The sequence below is a fragment of the Xenia sp. Carnegie-2017 genome, unplaced genomic scaffold (genome assembly GCF_021976095.1).
Source record: "Xenia sp. Carnegie-2017 unplaced genomic scaffold, XeniaSp_v1 HiC_scaffold_23, whole genome shotgun sequence".
Classification (NCBI taxonomy): Eukaryota; Metazoa; Cnidaria; class Anthozoa; order Malacalcyonacea; family Xeniidae; genus Xenia; species Xenia sp. Carnegie-2017.
The window spans coordinates 5,688,281-5,714,462 of record NW_025813486.1 but is presented as its reverse complement, the minus strand read 5'-3'; the positions used below and the strand labels follow the sequence as shown (position 1 = coordinate 5,714,462).

Below are 26,182 nucleotides of genomic sequence, written 5' to 3'. Positions count from 1 at the left end.
TATGGCAGCTAAATCCTACATTCCTGCAAATATATTTCAATGGACAAAAAATCTGTAGCCATAAGGCCCCATACTATTATTTACTTTATCATAAACAAATGTTTGGGGCTTTTCAGTTTATGATCATTGATCATTCAATCATTGAACAGTTATACTACATATTGTTTAAGATTTGAGAAAACTAACATTGATTACATGAGAAGCTGTTTACTATAACCTGTGATTTTGAGTCTTCTGATCCACGAAGCTTTTTATTTTGACAATTTGACTGGAATGGTATTAAACCTTAGTATTTCACATACATGAAATGTTGTCCCATGTCACATATTGTCTCCTTTTCTAACTGAACACCTCATGTAGAGATGTAAAGGTGTGTTAATCTAAGGCTCATACCAGATTGTTTGCCATAAATTCCAAAGGGCTATTGATGTATGAAAAGCATTTTCTATAAAGTAAAAATGTCTTCCTATGTATGCAGATAAACCTTGAAATTTGGCAAAACAGCAAAGTATTTTTCATGATCACTAGGTAATTTTTCTGATGATCATTATAATTTCTAAACTAAATTATTTCAGATTTACATTTAAACGAGCTTTGATCATATGAAAAGATATTTATCATAACCAGTAAGCATGACACATGAACCAATTTAAAGATTCATGTAATTATATAATTAAAGACATGTTGGTTACATTCTGTTTGTATTTGATAATACAATGCTACTAGTGATTGCTATATAGCACACCTTGAAGAAGATAATAGTCAAGTGAAATGCCTAATAAACATTTATGGCATTAAGCTGTCCTTAACTGCAAATTTTCACTCTGATAATTTTTGCTTAATCTTTGGCAGAATAAAATGTTGAGTTTTTTCTCAAAAGGTGAATTTGCTAATACTGATGTGGAGATGGGTAAAGGGTTGCAATAAACTTGCATGGTTTGAAGTCTGAGCTTTTCTATATCTATGACCTGTCACTTGTAGTACCAAATTTCTAACTTAACTCATTACATAGAGGTTTGAATGGGGGTCTCTAGGGGGGTCTATGCCTGACAACTTGGTAGAAATTTTTAAAGGCTATATTTGTTTTTGAATATAGCATTATTGTAAAATAACGTTTACGTTCCTAGACATGCTAATGAGCTATATATTTGGCATGATAATGAGCCTAAATATTTGGCAAAACATTCAAGTATTGTTCACTTCATTTTTTTTTTTGATAAAAACGTAACCAAAATGTGTTGTTTTTACGCAATAACGATGCCCACAAAAAACATTTGTAATACTCTAAAACGCTGAAAATGGCATTTTTAAGGCTCTGAAATTCAAAATTTCTCAGGAGAGATAGCCTCAGACCCCCTCCAGGTGCGGAGCGCCTCCGACGTTTTATGACTGATGTTTGAAAAATCCTAGATCCGCCCCTGTTTGCTGCTACGCAGTATTTATTGAGATAAACAAAGACTTCCAAGTTGTGCTGAGCACTACCGTCTGGTACACAGTACATTTAAATTATTTGTCGTTCACAAAAGGAAAATTTAAGTCATTGATACAGTATTGAACATACGTAATAAACGAACGTTTGGAGTCCGAAAGTGCAACACTGTATACGTTTGTCATGCATATTATCAAATGATATAAATCTTCATAAAAGCACATAAATACCAATCAAATAACTTTAATTGTGATACAATACAAAAAAAATATGGTTAGGTTATGTAGTATATATAAATAAAATGGAATTGAAAGGCATACCTTGGTTTTTATTTTTAACACCAAGAGAATTTCCGACATCTTTAGCATTAGCATCATCACTACTTGTGATTTCTACGAACAATATGTAAAAAAGCGTTATCCACACAAGCTGTGTATTTCTATAATTTCTAATTAGCAGCAATTTTAAAAAACACTTGAGAAAAACGACGATTTTTTTGAGAGCAAACATGTTTCGACATTATCAGAATGCCATCTTCAGTGCATAGTGGTTAGTGTTAAGTAATATGATACGTAATATGATATGAATAAATTAATTACAATGAATAGGATTATGATTCAGTTACTAAATATAAAATATTTACAAAAAAGGAAAAGAAAAATAAGTATTAAGAACTTATAACAAAAAATATTATTATAAAGTAAATATAGTGTTGTAGTGGTGAACTTGGATATTTATATCGGGATTAGTTTTATTAATGTGTGGAGCTTCCTTGATTTTGAGTGAGAAAGTGGATTGATCAGTGTCGATGATTTTAAAACAGGAAGGTGAGAATTTGTTTTTACATGAAGGAGAGGCTTGAAGATGTTTGTAGATAGTGGAGTTTTTGTCTGTGTGAGTATGTTCCTTTATCTATTTCTATTTTGACAACAAGTAAAAAAATGAATTTAAAGCTAGCGCTTGAAAAGAAATAACACAAATAAATTGGAAAGTTTTGGATAGTAGCTTTTTAAAACTACATACTTCATTTCGTTTTGTCCATTAGCTCCAAAATCTCATATAAATATATTACGCACTCTTTTACATGACTGACATTTTCAAGTAATAAAATGACCTTACCATTGGAAATATTGAGGGGGCAGAATATATTTTCACGTAATGAACCAGTTTTCATTAGGCGTAAGATTACCAATAAATGTATATAAACAAACTTCATGAATTATGACTGCCAAAGAGAATTTTGATAAAATACAAGACAATAGACACTCTATATACAGTAAACATCATTTATCTAGATTGAACAATGTTTACTACATACGGAGTGTCTATTGTCTTGTGTTTTACCAAAACTTCATGAAGCAAACAGCAAATGTTTTTTAAAACAAAAATTAAAACAAAACAAAAAACCATGGTATGAATGTAAGTCAAAAAAGAACACTCGAAAAGTGGGTTTAATTATATAGGCTATATAATTTCAAAGTATATATTTTCTGCTGGCAAAAACAGGAGGAGTGAAAGTCAGTCCTTGCAAAACAGAAAGGATGGAAAAAGAAAAGAAAGCTAAGTTTCAGGTCAAATAATACCATATAGCTAATTGATTTTTTACTAACCTCGCCTGCTCGGTCTTTATTAAGAAATCTTGGACCTCTGTTTTTATCACAAACCTCTCCCTAAGGGTCTCGGTCAGTACAAATAAATTCAGTCCGATATTTCTCCGTAAAGACCTCACACTCGGTTTTTAAGGGCGTTGTAATGAATTCAGACATTGATAAGTGTTAATGAACTGTTGTCGCCAATCTCTGTCGAGTATCTTAGTAATTATAAGAAAAAGTTGTTAAAGTCCGTTGCTGTTGACTGTCTATATTGACGATAGGGACGGGGCCGGTGGCTGAATGGTTTTAATTGCGTGAGCTGTAAGCCAGACGGCGCGGGCTCAATCCCGGCTCGTGGCACATCTGGCAATGTGTCTGTAAACCTAGCCCGGGTTGACCAAAGCCATGTGAGGGAAATTTGGTAGAGGAAACTATGTCCTCGGATGGACTGTATCTGCATCTGCAATGTTGCAGCCTTGTCACACTGTGTCACGCTGATATCAGCGTTGTAGTTGCGTGAAAGGTACGAGTGATTGTAGTCTGGTCAGCTGCCTTCACTATAATTTAAGTAACCAGGATGTTCCACTTTGTGGAACCCTCATACGTCGAAATCGACGGAGTCCATTATTATAGTCCATTATATTGACGATAAGGAAACTATTACAACTTTATGCAAATTTATGCCATCTGTCAAAGAACGAAAATTGTAAGCAGACACAGACATTAACACATTTTTAGCGTTGTTGTTTAATTACTGATGGATTCAAAAGAAAAGTTTGGAATTATTTTAAACATACATTATCGTCATACACAGTATATAGATAATATTAAGGATTCTCTGGATTTATATTTTGAAATTTTTTTTAAGCTTTCAACTCGGTGCTTTGAGCCTTCGTCAGAATGTCATAATATATTATTTACAAAGATTTTGTAGACGTTTGGAGCGTCTGATTGGTTGGTTAGTAGTTGAGTTGATAATATTGGATGGTATAAGATGCGTTGTCATGGTTTCGGGTGTATGGATTGCGTTAATGAAATTCGAGTGTTTTATTTTAGTCGTTGTGTTATTAGTTTGCTGTTTTGGTTTTGTCTTTAGTTGTGAATAGATGATGGGATGTCAATATGTCTGTTTATTGTGTTGTTGTCTTTGCTGTACCATGCCTCTTTGAATTCTCGTGCGTGTTTTGTCTGTGCGCGTCCAAGAAGTTGTGTTTTTGTCCAGTCAATTGTGTGGTTCGTATCGTAGGTATGTTCGCGTCGTTTGATGGCATTCTTGTGTTCAGTTCAATTTTCTTGGATGTTTGTCCTATGTACTGTTTGGGGCAATATTTACATGGTATCATGTAGACCGCGTTGGTTGTGTCAAATGTCGTTGTTCGGTCTTTATGTTTAGTGAAGTATGATTTGAGTTGTTGTGTTGGTTTATGTGCGATGTTTATTTTGAATGGTCGGAGTAGTCTTGATGTCATTTCTGATGTTCCGTTTATATATGGTAATGTCACTATTTTTACTGGTTCGTCTGTATCTTCGTTAGGTTTTTCAGTTTGTGGTTTGTTGTGTATTTTGTTTAATACTTTGTTGATAAAGTTTCGTGGGTAATTGTTGTTTATGAATGTAGAGTATAAGTAGTTGCGTTCATTCTTCTTGGCTTCTTCTGTATTGCAGTGTGTTTTAATCCTGTTAAAGAGAGTTCGTATGCAACTAATTTTGTGTTGTGTTGGGTGATTGCTATTAAAGTTGAGTATTTGGTCTGTGTGTGTATTTTTGCGGAATACTTGTGTGTTTAATGTGCCGTCATGTTATCTGGTATGTATAATATCTAGGAAGGTAAGTTGTTTGTTCTGTTCTTTGTCCATGGTGAAGGTTATGTTCTGCGTGGTGTTGTTTATTGTGTGTAGAATGTGTTCTGTCTTGTCTTTTTCGACGATAGCAAAGATGTCGTCAACAAATCTTCTCCATAGTCTGATGTGTGTGTTGTTGGTGACTGACTGCTTTTCAAGGTGTTGCATAACAGCTTCTGCAAGGAAGGTGGATAAAGGAGAACCCATTGGTGTTCCTGAGATGTGTCGGTAATATGAATTTTGGAAGGAGAATTCAGTGGAGAGGCAGAGCTTGAGCTGGTCGATGATATCGTCTTGGTCTAGTTTGATTGTGATTTTCCATGAGTTGTTGTTAGTAAGTAGTTCGTTTGTGACTTTTTTGGCTATGTTTAGTGGTATGGATGTGAAAAGTGACACTACATCTTAAAATATCATGATTTCGTCTGGTTTAAGTTTTGCATTTTTAATATTGGTGAGGAAAGTTGTGGCATTTTTGACAGCATGATGTGATGATTTGACTAGTGGGTGCAGAATATTAGAAAGATATTTTGATAGTTCATACGTGGGAGATCCAGGAAGAGATACGATTGGTCGTAGCGAGTTGCTTTCTTTGTGAATCTTTGGTAGTCCATAGAATTTGGCGGTGGAGGAGTCGTTGGGTGGGATTCTTTTGTAAACGGTTTCGTTAAGTTTCTTTTTGCCTTTAGTTGTTTTAATTTCTTGTTGATGTGGTTGGTAGTGGTTTTATTGGGGTCTGTTTGTAGAGGTTCATACGTGTTGGTGTCTTGTAAGAGGGTCTTCGCTTTGTTGATGTAGTCTGATTTGTCCATGATTACAGTTTTGCGTCCTTTGTCGGCTGGTAGTATGACTATGTCTTCGTTGTTTCGTAAGTTTCTGATGGCTTTTTGTTCTTCGTTGTTAAGCGTGACTGGTCTTTTGAGGCAGAGGTTTGTTGTTACTTTGTGGCGAATGTCTTCTTTGATTTCATCACTTAAGTTGGTGAATTTCAGTGTGGATTCTAGATCGGCAACGAAGTCTAGTTTGTTGGCGTCTTTGATGTTGTAATTTAAGCCTTTGCTTAAAATTTTAGTCGGCTGTACGGTGAGTGGTTTGCTTGATATGTTCTTGACCCATGAATGCGTGTCGGTGTTAATTTCCTTAAATGATCTCGATTTTTGTAGTTTTCGTTGGAGTTCGTTGTGTCGTTTTGTTCGATACGCGTTTGTTGTTTCTTTGATGGTTTCGTCAATGTATTTGGCATCTGTTTGTGTGATGTGATTCTTAACAGATTCTCGATGTTGGTTTAATTTTCGTCTGTAGATTCGTAAGCGGTTGTGAGCGTCAGATATGAGGATGTTCAGCATACGTCGGCCGTTTGATTGTGCTATTTGTTGGGCATAATTCGTTTTTATTGGTGGTTGGTAGTTGATACTGTTCAGTAGGATTCGCTGTTGTTTGCAGTTGTGTAGGAAGTGTAGTTGCTCCAATGTCGATATTTCTTGTCGATATTCCGAACTAGACCAAGACGATATCATCGACCTGCTCGAGCTCTGCCTCTCCACTGAATTCTCCTTCCAAAATTCATATTACCGACAAATCTCAGGAAAACCAATGGGTTCTCCTTTATCCACCTTCCTTGCAGAAATTGTTATGCAACACCTTGAAAGGCAGTCAGTCACCAACAACACACACATCAGACTATGGAGAAGATTTGTTGACGACATCTTTGCTATCGTCGAAAAAGACAAAACAGAACACATTCTACACCCAATAAACAACACCACACAGAACATAACCTTCACCATGGACAAAGAACAGAACAAACAACTTACCTTCCTAGATATTCTACTTACCAGATCACATGACGGCACATTAAACACACAAGTATTCCGCAAAAATACACACGCAGACCAAATACTCAACTTTAACAGCAATCACCCAACACAACACAAAATTAGTTGCATACGAACTCTCTTTAACAGGATTAAAACACACTGCAATACAGAAGAAGCCAAGAAGAATGAACGCAACTACCTTTACTCTACATTCATAAACAACAATTACCCACGAAACTTTATCAACAAAGTATTAAACAAAATACACAACAAACCACAAACTGAAAAACCTAACGAAGATACAGACGAACCAGTAAAAATAGTGACATTACCATATATAAACGGAACATCAGAAATGACATCAAGACTACTCCGACCATTCAAAATAAACATCGCACATAAACCAACACAACAACTCAAATCATACTTCACTAAACATAAAGACCGAACAACGACATTTGACACAACCAACGCGGTCTACATGATACCATTTAAATATTGCCCCAAACAGTACATAGGACAAACATCCAAGAAAATTGAACTGAACACAAGAATGCCATCAAACGACGCGAACATACCTACGATACCAACCACACAATTGTCTGGACAAAAACACAACTTCTTGGACGCGCACAGACAAAACACGCACGAGAATTCAAAGAGGCATGGTACAGCAAAGACAACAACACAATAAACAGACATATTGACATCCCCATCATCTATTCACAACTAAAGACAAAACCAAAACAACAAACTAATAACACAACGACTAAAATAAAACACTCGAATTTCATTAACGCAATCCATACACCCGAAACCATGACAACGCATCTTATACCATCCAATAATATCAACTCAACTACTAACCAACCAATCAGACGCTCCAAACGTCTACAAAATCTTTGTAAATAATATATTCTTACATTCTGACGAAGGCTCGAAGCACCGAGTTGAAAGCTTAATAAAAATTTCAAAATAAAAATCCAGAGAATCCTTAATATTATCATAATATGCTTGGGCTACCAATTTTCAAATAAAGTATATATATATATATATATACAAAGTGTATAAACAATGTGCCCTCCCGGCTATCACCAAAGTGCAATGGTGATATTGATAATATATATATATATATATATAATGGGATTTTGTGATAGAAACACAAATATTGATAATATATATATATATATATAATGGGATTTTGTGATAGAAACTATCGCAAACAAAATCGCACGGATAGAGTGCTCAATGCTACGGCAGAGCGGTATAATTGAAAATAAAATAATAAACCACGAATTACTTCATCAAAATTAATTTATAAATTTCGATGAAGTAATGCGTGGTTTATTATTTTATTTTCAATTATATATATATAACTACGCATAACTATTGAAGCAAACAAAAAAATCATCAACTTCCTCGACATCACCTTCAATCTTAACAATTTTTCATATCGCCCTTACACAAAACCCAACTCTTCTCTGCAATACGTCCACAGCGAAAGCAACCATCCACCAACCATAACGAAGAACATACCCGACGCCATCAACAAACGTCTATCTTCACTATCATCCGACAAAGCATCATTTGACCAAATAACTGCACCATACCAAAAAGCACTCGACGAAAACGGATACCGATACACACTAAAATTCGACTCAGACGCTACTACCAAACGGAAAAACAGACTTCGACAAAATATACTTTGGTACAACCCTCCATTCAGCAAAACGTCTACACGAACATCGGCCACAAATTCCTTTCATTAATCGACAAACACTTCCCCATAGACCATAAACTCAGGAAAATATTCAACCGTAACACCATCAAACTCAGCTACAGCTGCATGAACAATATCGAACAAATAATCAACAACCATAACAAACATATACTGAGAACATCAGACAAAACTAACGACAACACCGCGAACAAAAGACACTTACAAAACATGCAACTGCCGACAAAACAAAACTGCCCACTTAACGGAAATTGCCTGCAGTCATCCGTTGTTTACCAAGCTACTGTAAAACGCAAAGACAATAACACAACTGAGACGTACATTGGACTTACAGAAAACGAATTTAAGACTAGACATAGAAATCACACTGCCTCTTTCCGCCACAAAAAACTACGAAACTCGACCGAGCTCAGTAAGCACATTTGGACCCTTAAAGACAGCAATATCGACCACGACATCTCATGGAACATCATTACACACAGCAAACCATACAACAGCACCAGTAAAAGATGCAACCTTTGCCTTAAAGAAAAATTCTTCATCCTGTACCAACCATCCAAATCATCCCTCAATAAACGCAACGAACTTATTTCCTCTTGTCGCCATAGATCCAAAACACTCCTATGTAATTTGTAACCATACACCGTAATTAATACTCTAACTTCCGTCATCTAACTTGAAACTATACACCTTGATTAATACACTAGCTTCCGTCATCATCTTGTATATATATTTAAGCATTTAAGTATTTTATTCATTAAATCCCTGAAGAGTGAGCAATCACGAAACAGGCTTGTCGGGATGAAATTGTAGTTTTGTGTATTTTCTTCTCCTTACCAATATTTACGCTCTGCTCTCGGGCATCGAGCACTGTTTTATACGGAAAATCATAAATTATAAACTTCCTATATATATATATATATATATATATCCATATATATATATTGATAATAAGAAGAAAATACACAAAAACTACAATTTCATCCCGACAAGCCTGTTTCGTGATTGCTCACTCTTCAGGGGATTTAATGAATAAAATACTTAAATGCTTAAAATGCTTAAATGCTTACCCTCTGCTCTCGGGCATCGAGCACTGTTTTATACGGAAAATCATAAATTATAAACTTCCTATATATATATATATATATATATATATATATATATATATACATACATTCAAAAGTTTCCTAAAGAATATGCAAGCACCCAAAAGCGTAGAAAATCGACGAATTTCGTTCCTAAACAGAGCAAATGAATGGTTGCTTAATTAATAGCTACTTAGAAGTTCGAATTCATTTCTCGTTGTCGATTCTTTCCTTTAATGTATATGGAATCCTTGCCGAATCACTCAATTTGTTAAGAAGGCTGCCTTTCACTACGGAGTCGCGGCAGTTAAGAGAGTTCGGTCAAACATAGAAATTTTATCGCGATATATGGCTTGTTTACTCCTACCTCGGCGCTATTCTTTCATTAAACAATCAACTCGTCGTCGCAAGCTTTTGTCAGTTATAAAATGAAATTGAACTGTATTCCTGAAAAATAGATGAGCGTGAAGAATAAAGAAAGAAAGGAGTGATCGCTACAATATTTTTTAATTATTAAACAAGAGCTGCAAGGGATCTAAGAATTGAAAAAATCATCTGCAACACCTTTATAAAGTTAGAGAGACATGCAGGAAACATAATGACTGGAATTGCTATAATAATGTTTGGTATCAATGTCAGTCACGCTATGTCAATGTAGTTTCAATAATTTATTAGTAGCAAAATAGCAGTTAAATATTTCATACAGACCATTTGATAATATATAGACACATGTTTTGTCAAGCATTTGCTATCTTTATTGCTCAAATTATTTATTTACGTTTTATACTAAGCAACTTGATAAAACTAGATCTCAGCAAACAAATAGATTATAGATCTAATTTTAACTTGTAATAAAATTTTTACTTTCGCTCCTGTAATTAATATCTGTGACATGTATAAATGACATAATATTTTCTTGCTGTAAAAAGTAATACACTGAAAATGGCATAAGCATGCTGAAATATGTCTGTTTTAAAATCATCCTGATTTATTTCCAATGTTTGTCAATTTTTCAGTCTATGATTTTTTGAATACATAATTTTCACAGAGCTGGGTTTGATGCAATAAAAATTTTTCTAAGATGTCAAAGACTCAAAGTGTGTTTAAATTTTGATGCGCATATATTATAAGATGATATTTAAATGTATGCTTTAATTCTATGAGTCACTTTGAAATAGACACCAGGTATATGGAATATTATTATCTCTAAATTGGTGCAGTGTTGTATTTGAATCTTACAACTAACAACGAGTTTATAGCTGTTATATATCTTGAGCAATGTTTGTTTGATTAAAATGTTTTGTTTCCATCTCACTGTTCTTTAGAGTGAGATTTATGTATATGTTTTTAGTTTATAGGTAGATTTTTGAATTATTCTTTTTGTTGATTAATGTAAATATGAATCCCAAATGCATTTTAATTATTGCTTTGTCTCTTTTCTTTCTGTACAACCAAAATAAATAACCCAGTCCTCACATGAAACAATTTTTATGTCAATGAACCACTTAAATCTAGGACTTTGAATTCATTATGGCCAAAGTTTTTTGTATTATACGATGAAGTTAGTATGTATTCTTAGCCGACTGAAACATATTAAAAGCCATTAATAAGATGGCTTCACGGATCTCAAATAATTGGAGTTAAACACGAAAACATGAATTAAATTTTGACATTACTATTATTTGATGATATAGAGGTAATATAATCCAATAACTTTCTAATTTCTAAAAAGCTTTTAAGGTTCTAGCATAAAAGTACACTATTGGTATGTAATTCATTTGGTTTTATTGCCTTGCTATGACATATGTACTTGCACTTCATCATTCTTGTATGAACAAAACACCAGATGTGGATACTCAGAGAACAAAATGCACTACCAACTGCTTATGAAATTTATTATTGAGGTAAAAAACTGTGTTAATCATTCAAATTATAGTGCACTTTTATTGCAAATATAGGAAACACAAAACAAAGTGAAAAAGAAGTGTAGAAGTATTAAAACTACAATTGAATTATAAACACCATTGGAAGCATAAGTGTTTTGATGATTATTTGCATTTTACCCAATTCATATATCAATACAACAAAATCAAAATGTGCTACAACTTTACAAGTATTTGATGCAGTTGCACTTCAGAACATCACAAAAAGGTTACATAAAGTAATTTCTATACAATATTGTTTGCTTTCATTTACCAAACCTATGCAGACTTGAGTCTTTTTGAAATTTCATATGAAACTCAATTACAGAAAATTCGTAAATATCCAGAGATTTAATATGTACTTTTTTAAAGAAACAATTAAAAATCCTACAATTGTGGCGAAAAAAGCCATTGCCCATTGCATGAAAAGAAGCAAAATAGCAATAATAACAAATAAGCTGACTTCTCTCTCGTGAACCGTGGAGATGAACTATGATTTACTTTTTTTGTATAGACTAAAGAGTTTAATCGATGAAACAAGTTTGACGCTGGTAAGAAGACGACGCACATCTGCATATTCATACATGTGTAGCCGAAATATAGGTCTTTCGTCGATAGTTATAAATGCATCCTCGTAGGAGCAGATAACTGACAACCACAGTTGACTTGCTGTTATGAATTTAAGGTTTTTACCTTGATTTTCATCAAAAAATTGCTTGCCGAATCCCAAATACACACAAACATTTTCCTCACTCTTTCCTCAGGAGGGAGTGGGAAATTGTGAAATTTTCGGAAAAGCGGTCAATTTCGGTAAATCTCAGCGGCAAAGGACGAAATCCGCCATTTTTTTGGCGTCATCAGATATCTAAGGCCGCGCTTGAGATAGCCGCTCCAGTTATTATAGAACTCAATGGTTGTGACAACAACAACACGTAGCCGTCATCAATCTGAGTGCGACGTTTTAGCAAAGAAAGTAGGTATATTTTTTCATTGTGTAAGAAATTAGTTTACAGTACTACTTTCGATCATCCAGGCTTTCTTAAAGAACTATTTTTGAGCTCAGATGTACATTTAAAACGAAAATATGACTTGCAAAACTTCCATGTATGTCGTACGCAAAGTGAATAGTAAACAAACAATAAAATAGTACAAATATATCGCGCATAAAATTTGAAATAGTGAAGATTTCTCAGTCTAAAAAGTCCTATATTCTCGCAAAATCAGTATTACTCAATCTTTGATATCATTATTTACAAGTAGAGCCGTAGCTGCTTCGCAAACTTCTGTGTTTTTCACAATGAAAAGCTCGTTCTTTTGTTTACAGTAGGGAGTTTTAGCAAGAGTACGACTACGACAACGAGTACAAAGTTTGACCGTGTAAGAGAATGAAACGAGGAAGTTTTTTGTCGTTGTCGCTTCGTTAAAATATTGTTTTAGTTGTAAACAACAGAACAAGCCTTTTTGTTGTGTAAAACAACGACGTTTGCGAAGCAGCTACGGCTCTATTTGTCAATAATGATATCAAAGAATCGATAATACTGGTTTTGCGAGAATATAGGACTCTTTAGACTGAAAAATCTTCACTATTTTAAGGTTTATGTACGATATATTTGTACTATTTTATTGTTTGTTTACCTTTCACTTTGCGTACGAAATACATGAAAGTTTTGCAGGTCATATTTTCCTTTTTAATGTATATCAAGCGCTCAAAAGAGGTTCTTAATTAAAGCCTGGATGCTCGAAAATAGTACTGTAAACTAATTTCTTACAGAATGAAGAAATAAACCTACTTTCTTTGCTTAAAAAGACATCGTAGTCGCGACTACGAATTTTTTACAAAACATCGTACTCAGATTGATGACGGCTACGTGTTTTTGTTGTCGCAACAATGTTTTCGCGCCAATATGACGTAAATCGTACTCACAGTCGTAGTCGTAGTCTTTGCTAAAGCTCCCTAGTTTACAACGCGACAACGACAACAAACTTCCTCGTGCCACTTCCTTACACGGTCAAACTTCGTACTCGTTATCGTGTATACGATATCGTACTCCTGGTAAAGCACTTTAATTACAAGTTACAACAACACCTGTTTTTGAGACGTCAATGCAGAAAGCTTCATCGTCAAGAGTTACACATTTTCAAGCTTATTTTAATAATCGAAGTGTCCAACATTTAGTACAAGAACGGCAGAATACATTTGATTACTATTAATAATCATTATGGCTGTCAGCGTTAACAAACTTCGTTGATGAACTTTATGACCAAATTGCGTCCTCCAAAGATTTATTGGGGAAAATTTGTATTGATAGTTATCATTTTGACACTTTTGCCAAATTTTGCGGAATAAAACGCGTTTTTCGACACAAAATTTAACAATACTAATGCTCCATGCTGGTATTTGTTTATAGTAATATAATAAAGTAGCAAGGTGGAAACATCTTCTGACGTTACGATCAATTTTTAAAATTCTCATCCGGTGGCAAAATTTAGCGTTAAAATTAAACAACTCACACAAAACCAAAAATGCTCAAACATACACTAAAATGTTTTTAAGAATCTACATTTTTCAATTGGCAAAAAAAAGATGGGATGAAATTTGGCAGGAGTTGTGCTTTAACAAAATATCATTAACGCAAAAGAGCCACCAACATTATGTTGTATATAATACCTACAAACTTACCAAAATTTTTTGATGACAGAGAAACATGAGCATGACTTGGAACTGGAAATATACTCTGGGACTCATATTTTTCAGTTTCTTCAATGAAATGCGTATGGTCTTCACCTGCCACATTCAGTTTTCGAACTTCTAGAGATTTTTCAAAAATTCTTTTAGCTTTGTCGTGTTTTCCGGTTTTATTATAAAGCAAACCGAGATGGTCTAAAGATGCAGCGACATCAATATGATTTGGACTTAAAGATTGTTTTCGAATTTCCAGTGCTGTTTTGTAAAACTCTTTAGCTTTGTCGTACTTTCCAGTTTTATCAAACACCAAACCAAGATTATGTAAAGACGCAGCGACATCAACACGATTTGGAACTAACGATCGTTTTCTAATTTCCAGAGCTTTTTCATAAAACTCTATGGCTTTGTCGTACTTTCCAATATCATAATATACCAAACCAATATTGTTTAAAGACTGAGCAACATCAACATGATTTGTACCTAACGACTGTTTTCGAATTTCCAAAGCTTTCTTGTGAACCTCTAAAGCTTTGTTATAGTTTCCAGTTTTTTTAAACACCAAACCAAGATTATTTAAAGACGCAGCGACATCAACATGATTTGGACCTAACGATTGGTTTTGAATTTCCAGAGCTTTTTCGTAAAACTCTATAGCTTTGTCGTGCTTTCCAGTTTTATCAAACACCAAACCAAGATTATGTAAAGAGGCAGTGACTCTCACATGATTTGGACCTAACGATTGTTTTCGAATTTCCAGAGCTTTTTTGTGAACTTTTATAGCTTTGTCGTAGTTTCCAGTTTCATAATACACCAAGCCAAGATTGTTTAAAGACTGAGCAACATCAACATGATTTGGACCTAAAGATTGTTCTCGAATTTCCAGAGCATTTTCGTGAAACTTTATAGCTTTGTCGTAGTTTCCAGTTTCATAATACACCAAGCCAAGATTGTTTAAAGACTTAGCAACATCAACATGATTTAGACCTAACAATTGTTCTCGAATTTCAAGAGCTTTTTCGTGAACCTCTTTAGCTTTGTCGTAGTTTCTAGTTTTTTTAAGTACAGTACCAATATTGTTTAAAGACGCAGCGACATCAACATGATTTATTCCTAACGAATGTTTTCGAATTTCTATAGCTTTTTCGTGAACCTCTATAGCTTTTTCATAGTTTCCTGTGTTTTTTAACACCAAGCCAAGATTATTCAAAGACGCAGCGACATCAACATGATTTGGACCTAACGATCGTTTTCGAATTTCCAGAGCTTTTTCATAAAACTCTATGGCTTTGTCGTACTTTCCAATATCATAATATACCAAACCAATATTATTTAAAGACTGGGCAACATCAACATGATTTGGACCTAACGATTGCTCCTGAATTTCCAGAGCTTTTTTGTGAACTTCTATAGCTTTGTTGTAGTTTCCAGTTTCAAAATACACCAAACCAAGGTTGTTTAAAGATGGAGCGACGTCAACATGATTTACACCTAACGATTGTTTTCGAATTCCTAGAGCTTTTTCGTGAACCTCTATAGCTTTCTCGTAGTTTCCAGTTTTATTAAGCACAATACCAAGATTGTATAAAGACGCTGCGACATCAACATGGTTAAAGCCTAACGATCGTTTTCGAATTTTCAGAGCTTTTTCGTGAACCTCTATTGCTTTATCGTAGTTTCCAGTTTTATTAAACACCAAACCAAGATTGTTTAATGTATCAGCAACTTCAACATGATTTGGACCTAACGATTGTTTTCGAGTTTCTAGAGCTTTTTCGTAAAACTCTATAGCTTTGTCGTAGTTTCCAGTTTCATAATGCACAATACCAAGATTGTATAAAGACGCAGCGACATCAACATGATTTGGACCTAACGATTGTTTTGAATTTCCAGAGCTTTTCGTAAAACTCTATGGCTTTGTCGTAGTTTCCAGTGTCATAATACACCAAACCAATATTGTATAAAGACTGAGCAACATCAACATGATTTGGACCTAACGATTGTTTTCGAATTTCCAGAGCTTTTTCGTGAACCTCTTTAGCTTTGTCGTATTTTCCAGTTTTTTTAAGCACAGTACCAAGATTGTTTAAAGACGCAGCGACATCAACATGATTTGTACCTAACGATTGTTTTCGAATTTCTATAGCTTTTTCGTGAACCTCTATAGCTTTTTCGTAATTTCCAGTTTTTTTTAACACCAATCCAAGATTGTTTAAACACGCAGCGATATCAACATTATTCGGACCTAACGATTGGTTTTGAATTTCCAGAGCTTTTTCGTAAAATTCTATAGCTTTGTCGTAGTTTCCAGTCTTTATAAACACCCCACCAAGATTGTTTAAAGACGCAGCGACATCAACATGATTTGGACCTAACGATTGTTTTCGAATTTCCAGAGCTTTTCGTGAACTCTATAGCTTTGTCGTAGTTCCCAGTGTCATAATACACAATACCAAGATTGTTTAAAGACTGAGCAACGTCAACATGATTTTGACCTAACGCTTGTTTTCGAATTTCCAGAGCTTTTTCGTGAACCTCTTTAGCTTTGTCGTATTTTCCAGTTTTTTTAAGCACAGTACCAAGATTGTTTAAAGACGCAGCGACATCAACATGATTTGTACCCAACGATTGTTTTCGAATTTCTATAGCTTTTTCGTGAACCTCTATAGCTTTTTCGTAATTTCCAGTTTTTTTTAACACCAATCCAAGATTGTTTAAACACGCAGCGATATCAACATTATTCGGACCTAACGATTGGTTTTGAATTTCCAGAGCTTTTTCGTAAAATTCTATAGCTTTTTCGTACTTTCCAGTTTTATCGAACACCAAACCAAGATTGTGTAAAGAGGCAGCGACTCTAACATGATTTGGACCTAACAATTGCTTTCGAATTTGCAGAGCTTTTTCGTGAGCTTTTATAGTTTTGTCGTAGTTCCCAGTGTCATAATACACAATACCAAGATTGTTTAAAGACTGAGCAACGTCAACATGATTTTGACCTAACGCTTGTTTTCAATTTCCAGAGCTTTTCGTGAACCTCTATAGCTTTGTCGTAGTTTCCAGTTTTTAAACACAATACCAAGATTGTTTAAAGACGCAGCGACATCAACATGATTTGGACCTAACGATTGTTTTCGAATTTCCAGAGCTTTTCGTGAAACTCTATAGCTTTGTCGTAGTTTCCAGTTTTTAAACACAAACCAAGATTGTTTAAAGACGCAGCGACATCAACATGATTTGGACCTAACGATTGTTTTGAATTTCCAGAGCTTTTCGTAAAATTCTATAGCTTTTTCGTACTTTCCAGTTTTATCGAACACCAAACCAAGATTGTTTAAAGACGCAGCGACGTCAACATGATTTGGACCTAACAATTGCTTTCGAATTTGCAGAGCTTTTTCGTGAGCTTTTATAGTTTTGTCGTAGTTCCCAGTGTCATAATACACAATACCAAGATTGTTTAAAGACTGAGCAACGTCAACATGATTTTGACCTAACGCTTGTTTTCGAATTTCCAGAGCTTTTTCGTGAACCTCTTTAGCCTTGTCGTAGTTTCTAGTTTTTTTAAGCACATTACCAAGATTGTTTAAAGACGCAGCGACATCAACATGATTTGGACCTAATGATTGCTTTCGAATTTCCAGAGCTTTTTCGTGAACCTCTTTAGCTTTGTCGTAGTTTCCAGTTTTTTTTAACAAAGTACCAAGATTGTTGAAAGACGCAGCGACATCGACATGATTTTTGCCTAACGATTGTTTTCGAATTTCCAGAGCTTTTTCGTGAACTTCTATAGCTTTGTCGTAATTTCCAGTGTTTTTTAACACCAAACCAAGATTGTTTAAAGACGCAGCGACGTCAACATGATTTGGACCTAACACTTGTTTTCGAATTTCTAGAGCTTTTTCGTAAAACTCTATGGCTTTCTCGTAGTTTCCAGTATCATAATACACAATACCAAGATCGTTTAAAGACTGAGAAACATCAACATGATTTGGACCTAACGATTGTTTTCGAATTTCCAGAGCTTTTTCGTGAACCTCTATTGCTTTGTCGTAGTTTCCAGTTTTATTAAACACCAAACCAAGATTGTTTAATGTATCAGCAACTTCAACATGATTTGGACCTAACGATTGTTTTCGAGTTTCTAGAGCTTTTTCGTAAAACTCTATAGCTTTGTCGTACTTTCCAGTATCATAATGCACAATACCAAGACTGTATAAAGACGCAGCGACATCAACATGATTTGGACCTAACGATCGTTTTTGAATTTTCAGAGCTTTTTCGTAAAACTCTATGGCTTCGTCGTAGTTTCCAGTGTCATAATACACCAAACCAATATTGTATAAAGACTGAGCAACATCAACATGATTTGGACCTAACGATAGTTTTCGAATTTCCAGAGCTTTTTCGTGATGATTTTTAGCTTTGCTATACTTCCCGGTAACAGAGTATAAAAGACCGAGGATATTAAAATACCAAGCTTTGTCATAACTAGATTCTTCTGATTTAAATTTATCCAATACTTCAAGAGCAAGATCGTATTTTCCAAAATGTCTTAATCTGTCAACAAAATATTGGAAAACTTGTAAAGTGTTCATGTTGATTTTTGTGTTGTTGGTCTTTAATAATTGAACAATTTTTTCAAGATGTGGCATTAATTTAATTTCGTCGTCTCTCGCTTTAAGCATGTAAAGTGCTTTAGATATTTGATCAACGTTAGTTTCCATTTCATGTTCTTCATTTGAATGTTCAGACTGATAAACAATAATTGCTTTGTGAACAATGCGATGTAGACTAATGTCATTGTTTTCTGAATGCAAGAACAATGAGCAGTCCTTTAAACAAAGACATATATCTTCCTTTGAGTGTTTGGGATCAATTTCTTGGACATAAAAAACAATAAAGTCTCGTGGTATAGGATCAAACGATATCGAAGAAAAAAAGTTAATAACAATTGCCAATATTGAGGATTCTTCAGCATTTTGTCTGACAGTTAAAAGTGAAGCTTGTAACATATTTCTACGATATACCGAGTTAAATTTAACAAAAGTGGCGTCCATGTTTTCTTGTTCTTCAGAACATATTTTCTTTAAATATTGACTCCAAGTAAATGAGCAGTTTACTTTGTTTACCCGACTGACATAATCACCAGCAGCAGCCAAAGCCAGCGGTTGACGATCTAATGCGTGAGATACTTCATTCAACAATTGATCATTAGCATTTTCAATAGTGTAGTGCTTCAACAGTTGAAAACATTCCCTATCATTCATTCCACTTCTGATAGAAATATGTTTGTTAAACTCATCGTCCTGAGGTACGGCATCTGTGTTCTGGATAGTTACTATGATTTGTCCATTTCTCCACATTGGATCACCTACTTGGGGAAGCAGTGAAGAAATTTTTCTGAGCTGTACCACTTTGCCTACAATGATCAACCAATTTTGCCAGAATTTTAATCGTGTGGATACTAACGATCGCAAATTCTTCACTTTGTCTGTGATGGAACAGATTTCATTTTCACATTGTTTGATCTTATGTTTGTCACAGTTTAAACGGTATTCAAGTTCATAGTAAGTTTTTAAAAGAGATTCCTTATTTTTTCCATCTAGAGTCATTACAAACGAAGTTTTATTTTTCCAATCACGCGAAATTTTTTCACAAACCTGTCTTGCAAGTTGAGATTTACCACTGCCTGGATTACCAGAAATGTAGAAATATGTAAGTTTATCATTGTTATCATTCCTTAATTTTTCAAGATCTTTTATAATTTTATCTCGTAATTCAGTGCGTTCAACGAAAAAATGATTAGGTTTTGAAGGTAGAACATAGAACGAATTAAAACATCTTCGATGATTTTTTATTTCAATGATTTCATCGAGAGAAAATTCCAAATCTTGAAATGATTTTTCAATGGTATTGACTATTTCATCAAAATCATCATCTGAGCATTCCCTTTCATACCAATGTGCGTACTTGTTTCGTTCACAACGAAGTGCATGAACAGCATCCTTTGTTTTTGTGTCAAGATGCTTTCCAATTGAATTTGAAAAAATTATCGCGTCAAATAATATCGTACAGCCCCACTTACTGGTGTCTCCATCTTGATATTTTAACTGTAGTTCTTTATCCAACTTCCTACCCGATTCTAAAGTGCAAAATTTTTTGCCACTATTTTTGGTATCATCCCATTCTCCATCAGTTGATTTGTAACGAGAGTTCCATTGTTTAATGAAAAACTGAGCAAGTTCCTTTTCTACCACATTAATTATTTGCTGAATGTAAGACAGATTTCTTATTCCTGACAATTCCATCTCTACAAAAATTTGGTATATATCAACAAGGTAAAAATCAAGCAATTCCATAAATTCTATGCAACCCTTATCAGTTTTCATTAAAGTCTGAATTTACATGATGACGAAATCAAACTTATTTTTTAATTGATTTAACTTCGGCAAAAACGTGCTAAAATTACAAAAGAACCTGAAAACTAATAATGACAGAGAGCATATGTGCAACAGCTTTTATCAACTGCAGTATGCTGTCAAACAAACTTTAGAAAAATTTAAAAAACATGATATTTTACCTTAAAGTTTACGTTACAAAACAGACATAAAAATATATATTTCAATAATTTGTATAGCCATTTGTGAATGTCATGCATCTCTATCTAAGAAAATGTTATAATGTTGTAGCTGATGGCCTTTTTAAATTTACTAAGGTTTATGTTTATTTAATTTCATAGAGTCTAACGCATTTATTCAAACTTGATTTTATAAATATATTTGTTTTGCAACATGTTGTAACACAAGATCTTGTTTTTCTTTGGCTATATACGACAATTGATTGGCAATAGTAAAATTCTTTATCAATTTTAAGACCATGAACCACTATTATATTATGTAAAATCTGAAGCAAATAATTGACTATTTTGAATAAATTTTAATATGAAATGAGAATTTTTAATCTATGTTGATAAAATAACGCGTTTTGAGTGGATTATTTACGTAAACTCGAATGTTGAACATTGCCTTTTGGTCGTGCGTGACTTTTGTAGAACTTGCATCTATAAATACGATAAACGTTTTCAGATATAATTGTTCTGAGCTTTTACAAAGACTTTTTAGTTCGCAAAATACTATAGAGCACAATGTTCGTAACTTGTAATCCATCTCTGTGGTACGCACCGACTAAAAAGAAAACTAAGATATAGCAGATTCTAACAGTTTCGATAAGGGACAAATTAAAGATTGTTTTTGGTGATTGTGTGCTGTTGCGAACAGCATTGGCTATGTATAAAAAAGCATCATTTTGCGACGTTCTTAAGAATCATAAAAAATAAAAATTACTTTTTTCATATTTGCAAGTGTTAAACACTATGGACAAGGATGTTAAGAAGGAAGTTTTAATCTGAAAGACAAGAAGAGAAGCTGTGAAACGTCATAATGAGGATAAAAGGCAGAAAAAGGAAACAAATATTGACAATATTGTCTTTTATTTGTTTAAAAAAGAGTTGTCATTCAGAGGAAATAATAAATCAAGCTTTAGCTTGAGTAAGGACAGCTATAGAGAGCTTCCAAATTCATATGGAAATTTATGTTTTGTCTTTGTCTTCAATGCCAGACGTGACGTAAGAAACGGCTGATGCACAGATTGTGTTTTCACTGATGTATCACGGGATGTCCAGAATTATTTAATTGCCTAACTGTATTGATGAAGTTATAAAAATATTCAATATCAGATTGATGATGAAATCAGAGAGTTTCAGTTTTTTAACTATTTAATACGACGAAACTTTGCAAAATAAACCTTAGCATCAACAAAAGATATTTGCAAAGCTACAAAGATTATCTAAAGGCTGCATTTATAATCAGGAGCTATAAGATTTAAAAAGAAATATTTGATAGGGTACCTAACTTTGAGGTTTCAGTAATGAAGATATTCCTTCTCTCAGTGGTCTGTTGTTTTTTTCTACCTCTAGGAGGTGTGATTACAATCTCAAGTTAACCTCAACTTCCAACTCAGCATTTTACTTCACAGTAACTGAGTACAAACTTCTGTGCAACTTCCTAATCACAAACACTGACTCCAGTATTTAGCATATATCGAATTTCAAGATCCTTTCGCCTTTTTTATTCTGATATATCTGCTGACAGTGTATTGTTCTTCACTATTAACAATTCAACTTCTTTATTTTTATGTATACGTTGCGTTGGTTTTAAACATTGCCTGATGTTTGTATTGATTTTTGTTGCAATATATAAACATGACGAATTATTTCAGTGTTGCAGGACTGTCGACATTTCTGCACATGCACAGTTTTTTGTAAATTACTGTTTAAGTATTGTCGTATACTAAAAATGTTGTTTTTATTACAATTATTTCTGAACAGTTTTTTATTTTCATGGATTTTATAAACAAAACTCATATTTCATTACGAGGACACTTTTTTTCGGTCACCCACTGTAGATGTGTCGTATCACTATGTGTGACAACACGTCAAAAATAACATCATTTCTTTCGCGTGTTGCTAAACAAGACATGTTTAGTGCTATAATGACCAAAAGACTCTGATAAGTTTAATATCAAAACTTTCCAAAGCTTTTGGGAGTAGTTGAATTCAAAGAGCATTGATAAGTTTTAAGTTTGTATCATGAAGATTTGTTAGTTTTGTTAATATGACTATTAAGTGGGAGTGTTAAAAGGAATTAATAAGTTGTAATATTCATATCTTAGGACACGTGACACGAATGACATCACATATGTATGCTTCCTTTTACACAGATGTGCAGAAATGTTTGATAGCCTAGCTGTACTTATAAGGTTATCAAGTTGATAGGAAATCAGAGATCTTCAGTATTGTATTATTTAATGCGATGAATTTGCATACATCAACCCTAGTGTCAACAACTTAGCATCGACGAAAGACAATTGCAACGTCACAAAGATTAGCAAAATTCTTTAGCTCCATTTAAAATGTGGACTTACTAAATTGAACAAGCGATACTATAGTTTACGACAAAGATAAACACACTTGCTGATCAATATATCTACTTCTAAAACGACTTAAATATCTAAACTATTCAACAATGACATGCACGAGCATTTGCGATTTTAAAATAAATGTACTTCGTGGTGAGTCACAAATAATTAAATATTCTTTTAAAAAAAGCCTTACCTTGTTTAAGATGGCAGTGATTTGTTTTTGGTAAGCATATTGTTCTTGTTTGGAATTGTAACTTCGTTTGATTTATCTAGAATAACAGAATTTACAAACTTCCATAGGTCACATTTATACGTCGCAGTCAAGCATGAAAATTATTTGTTTTTTGTCTTAAAAACCTTTTACTGGTTAACGGCGTGTAGCCTTGAACAGTTGAACTTTTAGAAAGATTTAAAGTTCTGACAACTTAAGCATCATATATTCTTCCTTCGAGTCGATATGTGGAAATTTATTTTCTTCCACGGAATTTAAAACATCTTAAGAATAGATTGTTATGTAAAGCAAAGATACTGTTTTATGATTTTTATTGTTTTTGTTCATAAGTTTGAATATAATTTGGATCAAATTGATCAATAGAATTAAGTATAAATTTTACTAATTTATACCGTTTTTAAGATATTTTGGAAGTATGACCATAAAGTGGGAGTGTCAAAAAAATTAATAAGTTGTAATACTCATATCTGTTTTTAAATTTATTGTAACTATAATGCGATGAATTTGCATACATGAACCTTCGCAATCAAAGCTTTACGAACGACAATTGTAACGTTAAAAAGATTAGCAAATTTTTTAGCCGCATTTAATATGTCGACTTACAAACTAGTTTATCACAAAGATAACAAACTTCCTGATCAATATTTCTACTTCAAATACGACTTAAATATCTAAACTATTCAATGATCACATGCGTAAGTCCATTTGTAATTTCAAACTAAATTTTCTTCCTGATTCGTAAATGTTATTTCATACTATCACAAGTATAATGAAATAAAACATATTTTATAAATATACCGTCCGGACCCAAAGATAAATATAATTGCATGCTAGCAAGCAATTTGAATTCTATAGCAAGCAAGCACATCATAATAAACACGACTTCCTTTAGATGATAGTGATTTTTTGGTAAGCATATAGTTTGTATTTGTAACTTTGCTTGTTTGGTGTACAACTACAGGATCACAAGTTGCTACGGGTATCTATGATGTATATTTTATAGTACTAGGTTGAGATTAATATTAATTAAATTGTATTAATTATATTTGACGAACAACTTTTATTTAAGATCTAATTTATACATCGTTTAAACACACAATTCTTTGTCTTTTGTCTTACAAACCTTTTACTGGACGACGGTTGAAGCTTTGAACATTCGATCTTTCAGATTTCTTAACGTTCTGATAAGTTAAGCTTCAAATAGTTTCTTCGTTGAGTTGATACGTGGCAAATTATTTTGTGCAACTTATCACAAAACATTAAAAGTTTATTGTTATGTAAAGCAAAGATACGGCCTTATGATTTTTATTGTTTTTATTAACATGTTTGAATTTTATTACTGTTTCCTTGGTATTTCGGGAGTTTGTTTAAAAGAACTTAGCTCCATTATTAAGAATTGGTCTTATACATGAAATTTACAATATCAGATTGTGGAACTTTTGTCTCATTTGCTTGTTTAAGTTGAATAAGACAAACTAGGCGTTCGTTGGCTTAAATGTTGGGAAAAGTAAATCTCACGCCTTGATAACATAACAACACGTAATATTCTTTTAAATTGAATGAAGGAAAGCTGATATAGAATTCTTATTGTAGAAACTATAAAGATCTGTTAAGATCATGTCCGATGTTTGGCTGTATTATTTAGGTATATTTCAAGCTGTTTCTGGTAATCAGAATTGATCCGTAAGATGGCAAAAGTTAAGTCTATTAAAAGCACAATTCAAATGTCCATTGCTGTAATTGAATTAACTAATTAGTTTATAACTAGTTGATTGGCATAATTTCAACCCAAAAAGCCTCAACGTGGTCGAACTAAATTAGTCAAAAACTGTAAACTGAATGAATTTCTTTTATATATAGACATATACACCACCTCCATATTGTCCAAAAGCGTTGTTTTTATAAACAATGTTATACTCAGATATCTCAAGATTACAAGTATCATGTAAGCTTTGTTTCTGCGATGAACACTACATCTTGTTTCTTGCTTGGCAGCGAAATCGCGAATTATTTTGAGCTTTTCTTTTTAAATGTGAAGACTAAGTATATATGCAAAATGCACTTCCGGTCACCCACTAGAGATAAAAATTACTATAGAAATGTTTGGCGGATAACGTTTACAAACAAGGATTTTCGAATATTTAAGACATTTGGCGACGTTTTACTTGTCTCCAATATCTGTCATGGATAAATAAAGTTATTTAAATCAATTTGACATCAAAATTATTTCTATACCTGTAAAATATCGGCGTTGGTGTTCATTTGAAAATCGTTCGTGCAAGAATCGAATTTGCCTCATAGTTGTCAAGACAAGATAATGCACAGCTCGCTTTCCAAGTTTAGAGGCAGTTATGATCTAGAATATGTTTCAATGCTTAAAATTGTGGTAAGTACCTTTATTTTATCATTCTTTATAATCTAGAGATTGTCGTATGTTACTTTTGCCGTGACTTTATGAGTCCGGGTATATTGATGTTGGAACAAACAAATTTACTAAGCTTATATTATACTTAGTTTTCATTTCTCTTTTTATTTTATAAAGATAATATTATCACTACACCTTGCTACAGCATTTGGATATAGTATTCATCAGTACGTATGGTTGTGCTAATTGTGCTAATAAAAGTGGCATATTATGCTAGTGGCAGTGCTCGTTTTTTGCCCAAATTATGCTCAAATTATGCTCGCTTTTCAAAATTATGCTACTTTTTTAAAAAATTATTCTGTGCACAAACTTCACAACTCACAAGACAAGTTTGAAAATGTATTTTATTAACCCTGGCCAGACGTTCTGGGCTCGGTTGTTCAAAACCTGGGTAACTTTATCCGGTAGTTGGGCCTATACGGCGAATAAATCTGCTATC

General features: G+C 33.5%; 1 protein-coding gene and 1 long non-coding RNA gene across 2 annotated transcripts; both read right to left on the bottom strand.

Moving 5' to 3' along the window:
• Window positions 1–5,359: 5,359 nt before the first annotated feature.
• On the bottom strand, window positions 5,360–25,710 carry LOC124448981. Its single transcript, XM_046999926.1, has 7 exons — window positions 25,554–25,710; window positions 23,280–23,355; window positions 19,791–20,417; window positions 19,237–19,709; window positions 17,437–17,751; window positions 15,499–15,911; window positions 5,360–6,155 (listed from the first exon to the last, which is right to left on the bottom strand). The coding sequence occupies exons 1-7, from the start codon at window positions 25,578–25,580 to the stop codon at window positions 5,360–5,362; spliced, it is 2,727 nt and encodes a 908-aa protein (XP_046855882.1). The 5' UTR covers window positions 25,581–25,710.
• LOC124448537 lies at window positions 16,544–17,248 on the bottom strand. The gene is made up of 2 exons (XR_006949121.1): window positions 17,142–17,248; window positions 16,544–16,765 (listed from the first exon to the last, which is right to left on the bottom strand). It is a non-coding gene; the product is annotated as an uncharacterized LOC124448537 (long non-coding RNA).
• Window positions 25,711–26,182: the final 472 nt, after the last annotated feature.

Bases quoted from the DNA above. Each gene is read 5' to 3' on its own strand.
- LOC124448981 (XM_046999926.1), bottom strand. From the start codon at position 25,580: ATGAACACCAACGCCGATATTTTACAG. The intron at 20,418-23,279 runs GTAAGGCTTTTT...AAATTTTTGTAG, and splicing joins TCACTGCCATCTTAAACAAG to AGATGGAATTGTCAGGAATA. The intron at 15,912-17,436 runs AATCTTGGTTTG...CATTATGAAACT, and splicing joins ACGTCGCTGCGTCTTTAAAC to GGAAACTACGACAAAGCTAT.